Genomic DNA, 13,916 nt, shown 5'->3' on the forward strand with positions numbered 1-13,916 from the left:
ATACCAGACTGTGATGCAGCCAGATAAGATGCTTTCTGTAGTGCATCTGTAAAAGTTGGTAAGAGTTAATGTGAACATGCCGAATTTCCTTAGTTTCCTGAGGAAGTATAGGCGCTGTCGTGCTTTCTTGGTGGTAGCGTCGACGTTGGTGGACCAGTACAGAGTTTAGGAGATGTATACCCCTAGGAATTTGAAACTGCTAACCATCTCCACCTCCGCCCCGCTGATGCTGACAGGGGTGTGCACAATAATTTGCTTTCTGAAGTCAATGACCAGCTCTTTAGTTTTGCTGGCATTGAGGGATAGATTGTTGCCGCTGCATCACTCCACTAGGTTCTCAATCTCCCTCCTGTATTCTGACTTGTCGTTATTCGAGATCCATCCCACTATGGTCGTATCTTGTAGATGGAGTTGGAATCAAATTTTGCCACGCAGTCGCATGTGTACAGGGAATGGAGTAGGGGGCTAAGTACGCAGCTTTGCGGGGCCCTGGTATTGATTACTATTGTGGAGGAGGTGTTGTTTGTTCTACTAATTGCGGTCTGTGGGTTAGAAAGTCGGGGAGCCAAGTCCTAGGTTTTGGAGCTTTGATATGAGCTTGGCTGGGATTATGGTGTTGAAGGCGGAGCTGTAGTTAATAAATAAGAGTCTGATGTAGGAATCCCTTGTTGTCAAGATGCTCTAGGGATGAGTTTAGGGCCATGGAGATGGCGTCTGCTGTGGACCAGTTGCGGCGGTATGCGAATTGCAGTGGATCAAGGCGTGGAGTATGGAGGTGATGCGCTTCATGACCAACCTCTCAAAGCACCTCATCATTACGGCTGAAGTCAGGGCCACCGGACGGTAGTCATTGAGGGACGTTGCTGATTTTCTTTGGCACCGAACCTCTCGAAGTACTTCATTACGACAAAGTCGGGTCCACCGGATGAGAAGTCATTGAGGCACATTGCCTGGCTTTTCTTTGGCACCGGTATGTTGGTGGTCTTCTTGAAGCAGGTGAGGACCTCTGAGCGGAGTAGGGACAGTTTTAAAGATATCTGCGGACACATCTGCCAGCTGGTCCACGCAGGCTCTTGGTGCATGACCAGAGATCCCGTCCGGACCCATCGCCTTCCGAGGGTTAACTTTCAGGAAAGCCTATTTGACCTTGGAAGCTGTGATAGTGGGTATGGGTGTGTCATGGGCTGCTGGGGCACTCGACAATGGATCGTTGGTTTCCTGCTCAAACTGAGCATAGAATGCATCGAGTTTATCGGGGAGGGGTGCGCTGCTGCTATAGATACTGCTCGCCTTCGCTTTGTAGCCCGATATGTTGTTTAGGCCTTGCCACAACCGCCGATAGTCTAAAGCTCGTCTGTGACTCTAACTTGGTCTGATATTTTCTCTTGGCATCTCGGATGGCTTTGCGGAGGTCGTACCTGGATTTCTTGTATTGGTCAGGATCGTCTGACTTGAACGCCTGTCATTCAGTAGGGAGTCTCGATCGAGCCATGGTTTCCGGTTGGGGAACGTACGGACTGCTTTCTTTGGCACGCAGTCATCCATACATTTGCTGATGAAGTCTGTGATGGTGGTGGCATACTCATTTAAGTTTGTCGCGGAGTTCTTAAATATGGACCAGTCCACTGCCTCCAAGCAGTCACGTAGGAGCTCTTCTGTTTCCTCGGACCAGCACTGCACGACCTTCTTAGCTGGATTCTCCTGCTTGAGTTTCTGTTTGTATGCCAGGAGAAGAAGCACTGTCTTACGGTCTGATTTCCCAAAGTGCGTTCGGGGGAAGGAACAATAGGCGCCCTTGATTTCTGAGTAGCAGTGGTCAAGAGTGTTGTTGCCCATGGTGGGACAGGAGATGTGCTGGTGGAATTTTGGCAGTACACTCTTGAGGTTGGCTTGCTGAAGTCCCCGGCCACGATGAACAAGGCCTCCTTTGGAACTGTGTCCAGTTTGTCCAGCGCCTTCTTCACTTCTGCCTGGGGTGGGATGTAGACCGCTGTGATGGCTCAAGTGAACTCGCGTGGAAGATAGTATGGGCGGCACTTCACGGTCAGCTATTCCAGGTCCGGAGAGCCGCAGGTGCCAGGGTCGCCACATCCAAGCACCAGAAGGAGTTGATGAGGAGGCAAACCTCTCCACCCTTCGCTTTGCCTGAAGATGTGGTGCGAAGCCTTCAGGTTGTATGGCACAGTCCGGTGAGGCGGGGGTGAACCATGTCTCTGTGAAACAGAGCACACAGCAGTCTCTTACTTCCTTCTGAGAGATAAGTCTAGCATTAAGTTCATCCAGCTTGTTTTCGATCACTTGTACGTTTGCTGGGAGTATGCTGGGGAGAAGAGTCTTGAAACCGCATTGCTTCAGTCTCACCTGCAGACCACCGCATTTCTTGATTACACTCTGATGATCCCTGGTTGAATGTACGTGTGCACATGATTTAACTTTGGCTCAATTGATACCCACATTGTGAAATAGCCTCCTGATGCTTGCTATTAAGATGCCAGATGACTAACGGGTTGTGAAATTGGGGGAAGTTGGGCGGTGGAGGAGAAGTACCAGTATCAGTGGACCTGCTATGCAATTAGTTCTACTTACGATTCGTTCTCTTGCTTGAACGTTAAGGCATCTGTGGTCTACCCAAGCCACTCAATTGAAGGCCACCGTTACTTTCCAATCATATGAATTCCGGCAGGCCCAAGGTAATCTTAAATATAAAAAAAAATTCTCAATTAAACCCTCAACAATGGCAGGTAATATGCAGCATTTGAAGACAATTAATTTACAACACATACGTTCATTGGACTATCATGCTTGGTTGGGCCAGTGCTAGCCTTCGAGCTATTACTCTTTATATATTCCCTATATCCTGTTGCATTCATCCTTTTCGAGTAATAGCCAATTCCATTTTAAATCAGAGATCATACTCTAATCCCGGTCTGTCTTGTGTTGTCTATTACAGGAGACTCAAAACTATGAAGAATCCACAGATGAATCCGAGGTAAGTTTGCGTCGGATAAAGGTATTTTAATAAAAACGCTGTTAGCACTCTAACATTGGCAATAGTAAAAATCAACCTTGTGAGTACCGATTGCACCATATAAGAAACGAGTGACAATGGTGGATGGATAAAGGTGCCTAGATAGTGAAGGCTAAATGTTGAAAATTGAATAGGTGTAAGGAATAATGGGATGGAGAGCTTGGCTTGCAGCGGGGGAGGAGGGGGGGGGGGGGGGGCTTTAAAGCATAGGACGTCGTTGAAACATCAAATGTACTCCATTTTCCTGAATTTTAAGTCATGAGACCGCTTTCTACATTTAATCCAGCATCAGGGTACAACTCCACTGCTACTCGCCTCCTCCGGACCATCCAACCATATCAAGAATCGGTATCATGAGCTTTTCTTTTTGGATTTGTGTTTATTTCACTGTTCCAGGAATGCCTACCTTGAAGTTTCACTCAAACAGTTCATGAGTACCGATGCCCAACTTAATGCTTCTTTGACGACTAGGCACAAACCTGAAACGTTAACTCTGTTTCTCTCCAAGCGTTGCCATAACTGCCTTGGTTAGACAAGACCTGGACACACACAGCGCACTTCTGGGCATTGTTGTGGGGAGACAAATTATTAGGGTTTACTGAGAGCAATCTATTAGGACAATTGATTATTTTTTGGGATATTAATTTATATAATGTAGTACAGTATACTAAAGCAATGAAGGGCAATTTACAAAGGTGCCCGCTAAAAGCTGATGTGGCACCATCTACAGCAGTCAGCATAAGGGTCAAGCAACCTGTTCCAGTTTTCAGTGACCTTAACAGCTTGTTCTTAAGACACAATCTACAAGTAGTCTGGATAAAGGTTAACAACATGTTTTCCTAACTTGACCTAAGGACCAGACACACCTATCGGGCCTAGCACCCAGTAGGGATGTTAGTGAGGAATCCATAGCAAGATGAAGGGTAGATAAAGGTAGATAACACTTTGCTTGTGTGCACATATGTAACTTGTTTAATGTAAAAGTTAAAGCAGATATGATCAAATGTAAATAATATTGTTGCCTACATAATCGGCACTGTATAAATATACCCGATTTCTTGCATTGAGCAGAATCGGTTCCAGAGGTCTTTCTCTGAAGTTGTACTCTCCCAATTCGTTCGTCAATAAACAATTGTTCTGCTCTTGAGACTCCTCCGATTTTATTTTGTGGAAAAGAAAAAAACCACGATAGTATCATACCTCAAGAAGGATATAATGGCGTGGGAGGAAGTAAAGCATAGATTTACTAGAATGATAGGCGGACTCCCAAGAGTTAAATTACGTGAAGCCATCAGGCAAATGGGCATGTCTTCCCTGAAATTTAGTTGGTTGTGATGTTTTCACTTGCACAGGGGTGCCCTATGAGTCTTTACTTTCTCCCCATGTCTGTGTGGGTTTCCTCCGAGCGCTTCGGTTTCCTCCCACAAGTCCTGAAAGACGTGCTTGTTGGGTAATTTGGGCATAGTTTACCCGAGCAGGTGCTAAATGTGGCGACGAGGGGATGTTCACAGTAACTTCTTTGCAGTGCTAATGTCAGCCTACTTGTGAGATTAATTATTATGTCCCCCCTCTTGTTCGCGTTGACAGTTGGCCATTGTCCTGAGGCTTTGGATAGGTGGAGAGGGATAGTAAGGGGAGGGACTGAACTAGAGAGATGGGCAAAGGGTCTGGTGGGGGGGCATCTTGCCAAATACATGAATAGGATGGGAATAGAGGGATACGGACCCCGGAAGTGTCGAAGATTTTAGTTTAGACGGGCAGCATGGTTGGTGGGGCTGGGTTTGCTTTTAGTTTCATTTTTCAGCCCTGCCATTTGTCTGTTTTTAGTTTCATTTTAGAGTTCTACTCTGGGTTCTGAGGAGTAGTGTTTCTCAGGCCGCTGCTGAAGGCTTTTCTCTAAGGACTTTGTGAATAATTCTGTAAGCCACTAGATGTTGACTTTATTTTATAAATGGCATTTGACCTGTATTGGATGTTGCTTTATTGAAATTTTAAAAGTAGATTGTAAAGTAAGCTCGAAAGACCTTCCTTTGTCTTGCGAACTGTTTAACTGTCAATTGAAAAGCTATTTTTTCCCTTTCATGGTAATGGGGTTAATCCTGTGTTAATATTAAAGTTTGTTTTAGAACAAAGAACAAAGAAAAGTACAGCACAGGAACAGGCCCTACGGCCCTCCAAGCCTGCGCCGACCATGCTGCCCGTCTAAACTCAAATTTTCTACACTTTCTCCGGGGTCCATATCCCTCTATTCCCATCCTATTCATGTATTTGCCAAGATGCCCCTTAAACGTCACTATTGTCCCTACTTCCACCACCTCCTCCGGCAGCGAGTTCCAGGCACCCACTAACCTCTTGTGTAAAGAACGTGCCTCGTACATCTCCTCTAAACCTTGCCGCTCGCACCTTAAACCTATGCCCCTAGTAATTGACCCCTCTACCCTGGGGAAAAGTCTCTAACTACCCACTCTGTCTATGCCCCTCATAATTTTGTAAACCTCTATCAGGTCGCCCCTCAACCTCCATTGTTCCAGTGAGAACAAACCGTGTTTATGCAACCTCTTTTCTCAAAGCTAATGCCCTCCATACCAGGCAACATCCTGGTAAATCTCTTCTGCACCCTCTCTAAACCCGCCACATCCTTCTGGTAGTGTGGCGACCAGAATTGAACACTATACTTCAAGTGTGGCCTAACTAAGGTTCTATACAGCTGCAACATGACTTGGCAATTTTTATACTCAATGCTCCGGCCAATGAAGCTAAGCATGCCGTACCTTCTCCACCTGTGTTTAATACAAAAACTCCGTATTTTTCAGTGAAATCATTCCTGGAGATGAACTATCCTTTCCTCACAGTTTACAAATTGAAAAATTGTTGGGGTTTCTCACCCGGTTTCCTACTATAAATTGAGGGTCTGGCCCGATACCATAACTAAGGGGGCAGCAGGGTAGCATGGTGGTTAGCATAAATGCTTCACAGCTCCAGGGTCCTAGGTTCGATTCCCGGCTGGGTCACTGTCTGTGTGGAGTCTGCACGTCCTCCCCCTATGTGCGTGGGTTTGCTCCGGTTTCCTCCCACAGTCCAAAGATGTGCGGGTTAGGTGGATTGGCCATGCTAAATTGCCCGTAGTGTCCTAATAAAAGTAGGGTTAAGGGGGAGGTTGTTGAGTTACGGGTGTAGGGTGGATACGTGGGTTTGAGTAGGGTGATCATGGCTCGGCACAACATTGAGGGCCGAAGGGCCTGTTCTGTGCTGTACTGTTCTATGTTCTATGTTCTAAATCTAAAGAGGTGTCAGGTTTTCTGATACTGCCAGAAAATACCCTTTGTTCAGGATCACAGGCAGTCATAACCTTGTCCAGCTTTTTAAATTTTTGAAATTAGTCAGGAGGATATCTATAAAATCTATAAAAAATATACTGTGAGGCCTTAGTCCCCTGACACAAGGAAATCTTAGTCACTGGCACTAATAAGAACAAAGAAATTAAGGTAATTCATATCTGCAGAGAAAATGTGCTGGAAAAACCCGAGGGACTAAAATCTGGCGAATCCCCAGGACCTGGTGGCCTACATCCTAGGGTTCTAAAAAAATAAAGCTGCAGAGATAGTGAATGCGATGGTTATGATTTGCAAAATTCCAGGGATTCAGGAACTGATCCATCAGATTGGAAGTTGGCAAATGTAACAGTGTTTTTCAAAAAATTAGGAGAGAATGCTGGGATCTACACTGTTAGCCCAACATCAGTCATTTGGAAAGTGCTAAAAAAAACATACTATGAGAAAAACAAGTCAACATGGTTTTAGCAAAGGAAAATACGTTTCACAAATTTATTTTGAGTTTTTTTGAGAATGTAACTTGTGGAGTAGATGAGGGGGAACCAGTAGATGTAGTAGACTTGGATTTCCAAAAGGCATTCATTAAGGTGCCACAAATAGGATTAATATGTAAGCTAAGGGCTCATAGAGTTGGGGGTGTTATATTAGCATGGATAAAGAATTAGTTAACAGACAAGAAGCAGAGAGAAGGAATAAATCGGGCATTTTTAAGTTGGCAGACTGAGTGCTGCGACCTCAACTATTTACAATCTATCTTAATGAGAGAGCAGTGTATCTAAAGTTTGCTGATGATACAAAGTTGGTCGGATTGCAAACTGTGAGGATGATGAGGCTGCAAAGAGATATAAAAAGGTTAAGTGAGTGGGCAACAAGAAGCAGACTGAGTATAATTGGTAAATTGTAAACTCGTAAGGATACAAAAGCAGAATATTTTTAAAAAGGTGTGAAATTCATAAAATGTTGAGAGAGATTTGGCTGCACTCCTAGAAGGAACGCAAAGGAACACAAAAGTTAGCATATCGGTACAGCAAGCAATTAGGACCATAAATAACATGGCGGCTTTCCTCCCACTATACATTCTGTTGCTGCATCACAAGGACCCTCATCTCTTTGAGTTGAAGCTGTATTTGACATCCGCCGGGTGTTCTAACCCCACCACATTCCCCTATCAAGGAGTAACTGACACCTGCTAAATATTCTTCTGCAGTTTTTCGCAATAAAGCGGCTGTCAACTGGGTAGAAAGTGCCAAACCCTAAGCCCCCAAGCGGAAGCCATCTTGTGTGTGACTGGCACAATGGTTAGCACTGCGATTTTACAGCTCCAGGGACCCGGTTTGATTCCCGACTTGAATCACTGTGTGAAATCTGCATGTTCTCCCCTGTCTGCGTGGGTTTCCTCCGGGTGCTCCAATTTCCTCCCACAAGTCCCAAAAGACTTGCTGGTTAGGTGAATTGGACATTCTGAATTCTCCCTCAGTGTACCGAATAGACGCCGGAATGTGGCCACTAGTGGATTTTCACAGTAACTTCATTGCAGTGTTATTGTGACACTAATACAGATTATTATTAATAGCAGCTCATGGCTGCCACTGGAAGTTCGTAACTAGTAGAGTTGACGAGGATGTGGTTTATTTGGACTTTCAGAAGGCTTTCACAAAAAAAACTATTAGCGTGTACAATTTGGGGTAGTATATTGCGATGAATAGAAAAGTGGTTGGCAGACTGGAAACAGTAAGAATAAATGGGTCTTTTTCCGAATAACAGGAGGTGACTTGTGGGGTACCGTAGGGATCAGTGTTGGACCCCAGCATGTATATTGATAATGTGGATGAGAGAACTAAATGTTATATCTCCAAATTTGCAGATGACACAAAGCTGGGTGGGCAGGTGAGCTGTGAGGAGGGTACAGAGATGCTTCAATGTGATTTGGAAAGGTTGAGTGAGTGGGAAAATGTATGGCAGATGCATATAATATGGATAAATGTAATATCCACTTTGGTAGCAAAATCAAAATGGCAGATTATTCTCTGAATAGCTATAGATAAAGAGAGGGGAATGAATGTGCAACAAGACCTCGGCATCCTTGTACGCCAGTTGTTGAAAGTAAGCATGCCGATGCAGTAGGTGGTAAGAAGGCAAATGATATGTTGGCCTTCATAGTGAGAGGATTTGAATACCGGAGCACGGGTGTCTTGCTGCAATTATACAGGCCTTGGTCAGACCACATCTGGAATATTGTGTGCAATTTTGGTCTCCTTATCTGGGGAAGGATGTTCTTGCTATAGAGGAGTGCAGCGAAGGTTTACCAGATTGATTCCTGGGATGTGGGACTTGGGGAGAGATTGAGTTAGTTTGGATTATATTCGCTGGGGTTTAGAAGAATTAGGGGGATCATATTGGAGGAAATCTAACAGCATTAGACAAGGGTGATGCAGGAAGGATGTCCCTGATGGCATGCGAGTTCAGAACCAGGAGTCACAGCCTGGTGATTTGGGTCTGGGATGAGGAGTAAAAATTATTCACCCAGTGAGTGGTGTACCAGTGGAATTTGCTACCACTGAAAGCATTTGAGGCCAAAACATTGTATGTTTTCAAGAAGGAGTGAGATATAGCTCTTGGGGCTAAGGGATGAAAGGATATGAGGGGGAAAAGAAGGAACAGGTTATTGAGTTGGATTATTAGTCATGGTCTTGAATGGCAGAGCAGGCTCGAAGGGCCGAATATTCTGCCCAACCTATTTCCTATACTTCAAATGGAAGTAGAAGGATCGGGAGGTTGATAGTGAGCAGATCCGGGGGGGGGGGGGGAGAAGTATTGGGTTTATTTCTAAAGAGACCAAGTTGAAAAACAGATATTGAACTCGTGCAGTGCTTGTTAGACCATATTTGGTACTTTTCTGGTCTATACATTATTAAAATTGATATAGAGGGAATAGAGAGAGTGCAAAAAGGATTTACTCGATTTAATATCAGAAGTGAGAGATTATGCCAATCAGGAAATGTTGAACAGGCTGGGATTCCTGGTTCACCTGGTAGTTTCTGCTTTTTAAGATTATGAAAGAGTTTGATGAGGGAAAGTGTTGCTCGTTCTGGGTGAGTGTGCTTTACACTCAATTGGCTCTGTTTTATTCCTTAGCTCTAGAGTCGCCAGGTATCCTTATGGTACCGCCACAAGATTCAAGTTCAGATCAATGACTCAATACACCAGTTAGTAAGTTCAAACAAGACAAGTTTATTATTACACAGTTATTTGCTACTCATGCATATAAACTAAGACTAAACTGTTCCTACCACTACTTAGGCCAGTACTTATCTGAAATAAGTTGCCCTATTATGTATTCTCATGTATTTTCTTGAATTGTTTAATTCCCTTTTCTTCCATGTACTGAATGATCTGTTGAGCTGCTTGCAGAAAAATACTTTTCACTGTACCTCGGTACACGTGACAATAAACAAATCCAATCCAATCCAATCCAAATAAGGGAACTGCTGGATCAGGGAACAATGGCCTCTTGCTTTGACCTGTATCTGCAGGCTTCCAGTTGGTGTGGACTAAAGGGGTCAGGAGTGTCTACTCTCTTAGCGTGCGTTGTGTGACACTTACTTGTCGGTGTAGCAATTGGCCAGGCCTCTCCTTCTCACGTTCAAATTCCCGGAGAGCTGCTGCAAAGGTGTTCTGCTGGGAGGGCCGGCTAAGAGAGCGGGAGGCTGGCTAAGAGAGAGAGCTGGGGTCGGGGTCTCTGTCTTATAATGTTTTGGGTTTCGTGCCCATTTGGGCGGACCCTCTATAAACTTGCAATCGATTGGGTCTCTTCCCAATCGATTGATTTGAATTTCCCCAATAACGGGGCTGTTCCTCGATCACTGGGCTGTTCTTTCCACCTTGCTTGTGTCCTTTTGTTTCAGACTCCACTGGCGCCGGGATGTCTGACCTGCTATAGAATGTTTCAATCTCTTCTAATTGTTGTGCCCATTGTGCCTGGGAATCACCGGGAATCGCTCACTTAATATGCAAACTTGTTAGTTACAATGCTGTCTGGTTTCTTTAGCAGCCAGAATACACAGGGGATTCTGCAAACTGCTTGTCTCTTTGCAACTGTCCATTTTTCCCTGTAACCTTTACGTTCTTCCATTTTGTGTGAGGAAGTGGCCAACCCAGGTGGCTACACTCGGAACCAATATGATACCACTTGTGGGGGAGATCTAATAAATCCAGTGGGTAGTTCAAGAGATGTTGCTTTTCCCAGAGAGGGGTTAGAATGTGGAACACACTACCGGGGGAATTTGTTGAGGTGACTAGCAGAGATGCATTGAGGGAGAAATGAGATAAACACATTAGGGAGAAAGGAACAGGAGGTTATATTGATATGGTTAGATGAAGAGTGAGGCACAGTAGAGAAAAAATATTAGCATGGAATCATTGGGCTGAATAGCCTGTACATAATATGCAGAAATAAATGGGTGCATATTAGGCTTCTGAGGACAAAATATTGGATGCTCCTGCTCTAAACCTAGAAAAACCTGGGGAAATAGCTATATGTCCAAGGATATTTCAAACAAGATAATACTTGAAATAAAATTTTAATTAAATATGGTCATCGTTTTTACTCAGTTTATCCCTTTTGTTTTAATTATTTCCTTTTGATGCCATTTAACCTCATCGATCTAACCAGCAATTCTTAAAAAGCAGGTGCAACATCCAGAATAAATTGGCCTCTATTCTAACACAAGAATTGGGGCTAAACCGGCCATTTGGCTTCTGAAGACTGATCTGCTATTCAGGAAGATTATAGCTGACCTTTTATCTCTGCTACGTCTTCCCACATTAGCACATCAGCTATGATTCGCTTGGAATCCTAGGTTAAAACATTTCTGTCTTGAATGTACTCAACGACTCCGCATCCTGCAGCTCTCTGGGTGAGAGATTTACAAAGATTCACAACCCTATGAGTGAAGAAACTTCACCTCAGTCCTACAAGACTGACCCTTGAGATGTGATCCTGAGTTCTAGACTCCCCAGTCAGGGAGACGTCCTCCCAGTATCTACACTAGCAATCCCCTTAAAAATCCCAGGAATCAGCCTTGTGATCGATTAGTTCTGATCAAAGAGCCATCAACGGCAATTTGAGTCAGAGGAGATCTAGCTGTGTAGAAAGAGAAGGGCTTGTGTTTGGATAGCACTGCTGATGTAGAAAGGGTACCCTGAGTCCTTTACAACCATTTAAGTACTTTTGAAGTGTGGTCACTGTTATGTAGGAATTGCAGCAGTCAATTAACATACTCGAAACTCAACTGTTTTTAATGTTCTGTGACATTTATCTTGACCATGTTGCGACTGGGATTGCTTCTGTTCAGGGAATATGTTAATGAGAATCACCTGATCTTCTCCCAACCTAAGCACTGCGAGTACGAATCAACAAATTATACTTTGGTCTGGTCTCTGATTAATTCGATCACTGCTCTGCAGAACCGTCTGGTGGGTTGGGATCGGTTTTATTTTCGTAGCCAAATGAAAGGTCTCTTAAGGCCCACTACAAATGACAATTTCATTATGATGCTATAAAATCAAACTCTCACAAGCTTCATTCAAAGCAGAGAAAATACAATCTTGATTTTGAATTTTTTTAAAGCAGGGAAACAGCACACCAATAAAAATCAATAATGCTAAATCTTATGAAATGGAACAAATTAAAATATATTATGTTGTAGAACTTTATTGCACACGCAATTGATTTTTCAGAAGCGTAGTGATGCCTATTTTCTCTCCTGGTGGAAGGGTAGAATGTCTTTCTGTTCATGTCTTTGTCCTGCTACAAGTCAAAACTTGTTACTGGTTGCACCAGGTTGCCATAGGAACATAACGAACTGTCATTTCAACTCAAAACATTAGTGGTTATATTTGTGGGTTTGCAGGATTATTAAAATTTAACAAAATTATTGATTTTTCTTTTATTTACGCCTGTGAGAGTTTTCTCCAGGTAGTTGATTTTGAAGAACAAAGCTTTCTTGCACTGTGCTTTTTTGACACGAGGCAGTGATATTAAAATCTTCCCTTTTTAAATAAGTAAGGAGCATTTTTTTAAGTAAATATGAAATTTACTGTGAAGTGATTTGAGCAAGTACGTTGTGTATTTTTAAAAATAAATTGTATGGACTTGGTATCGGCATCATCAGTCGATCATCGTTTGCGCTCCTGGTACTGTATTCTATTTTATGGCAGGAACCTGAAAGCTGATGTTTCGTTTTAGGTTGTCTTGTTTTTTTTAAATTGACTTGTTATATTTTGCACTGATCACATGGAATTTTGCAGCAGGGAACTAAGAATTCAGCCCAGCTGGTTTTGTTCCACACAAACCTCATCCTACCCTTTTCACCTCACCATATCAACATACCCTTCTATTCTTTTCTTCCTCATGCATTCCTTGAGCTTCCCCTTAAACGCTTTAATGCTATTTGCTTCAATTGCTTCAAGCGATAGTGGTTTCCACATTCGAACCATCTCTATGGGTCAAAAAGTTTGTCCTTCATTCTCTATTGGATTTATTTGTGGTCTCTAATTTTGGGTTTCCTCAAACACCTTCATAATGGTCACCTCATACCGAAAAGGCCCTTCGGCCCATCGCGTCTGTGCCAGTCAAAAACAACCACCTTCAAGGGTCAGCTCATCCTCCTTTTTGATGACATTTCCTCCTTTTAAGAGTCTCACCACCTGCCTCCAAATGCTTATCCACCCAAATCTATTGCCACTTTGTGGAGGTGACTGGGCTACTTAACAGTTCAACATTAACTATGATGTGGAGATGCCGGCGTTGGACTGGGGTGGGCACAGAAAGAAGTCTTGCAACAAGTCCAACAGGTTTGTTTCGAATCACTAGCTTTTGGCGGGCAGTTCCTTCCTCAGGTGAATGTGAACATTAACTAGACAGAAGTAGTTCTGCCTTTACAGTAAAAGGCTTGAACACTTAACCTGCTATTACAATCCTAGAGATCCCATAGTGGCTAGGATACTGGACCGAAACCCCACATTATTTTGGAAGACTGTGCAGAAAGAATGATTTGCTCCAGGAGTGATTACATGAAAAAATAGGCCTTTGATATTTTAAAACAAAACTTTATCATGATTGCAATATTAAACTCTAACTTCACAACTGAAAAGAACAGATTACAATTACCCCTTAACGCCACTCAATCCCCCTTTAAACATCAAGAAATGATCCATACAGCTCTCACTCCATTTTAAAATCAGCAGGGCATATAGTAATTTTTGCTTTGTCGAACAGATTTGGGCCCGGTTAGAACCCCTGCAGACACTGGCTGAACATCTTCAAATAGCAGCTTCAACTTGGTCGTTTCAGCCTCTTCCTTGTCTTCATATAAGACTGCTTTGCTTTAAAATATTATTACTATTTTTTAAACTATTCTACTGGGAAAGAAAACTGCCTCTTCTTGTGGTCAAAAAAAAAACAAGGGTTGGCAAATCCGACTTCAACTCTTCTCTTCAAAAGCTTTCACAAAAAATGTGTTTCTCTTCCTTGGCTCCACCTAGCATTGATATCC

At 43.3% G+C, this 13,916-nt stretch overlaps 1 protein-coding gene across 5 annotated transcripts in view; it reads left to right on the forward strand.

Moving 5' to 3' along the window:
• vps41 (VPS41 subunit of HOPS complex) overlaps nucleotides 1-13,916 on the forward strand; it is a 224,865-nt gene that overhangs the window by 17,724 nt on the left and 193,225 nt on the right. For all 5 annotated transcript variants that reach the window (XM_038809941.1, XM_038809942.1, XM_038809937.1 and 2 more), the window contains exon 2: nucleotides 2,951-2,989. In XM_038809941.1, coding sequence (XP_038665869.1) covers nucleotides 2,951-2,989 — 39 coding nt within the window. The remainder of the gene's footprint in view (nucleotides 1-2,950; nucleotides 2,990-13,916) is intronic.

Source organism: Scyliorhinus canicula, chromosome 10 (assembly GCF_902713615.1).
Source record: "Scyliorhinus canicula chromosome 10, sScyCan1.1, whole genome shotgun sequence".
Lineage (NCBI taxonomy): Eukaryota > Metazoa > Chordata > Chondrichthyes > Carcharhiniformes > Scyliorhinidae > Scyliorhinus > Scyliorhinus canicula.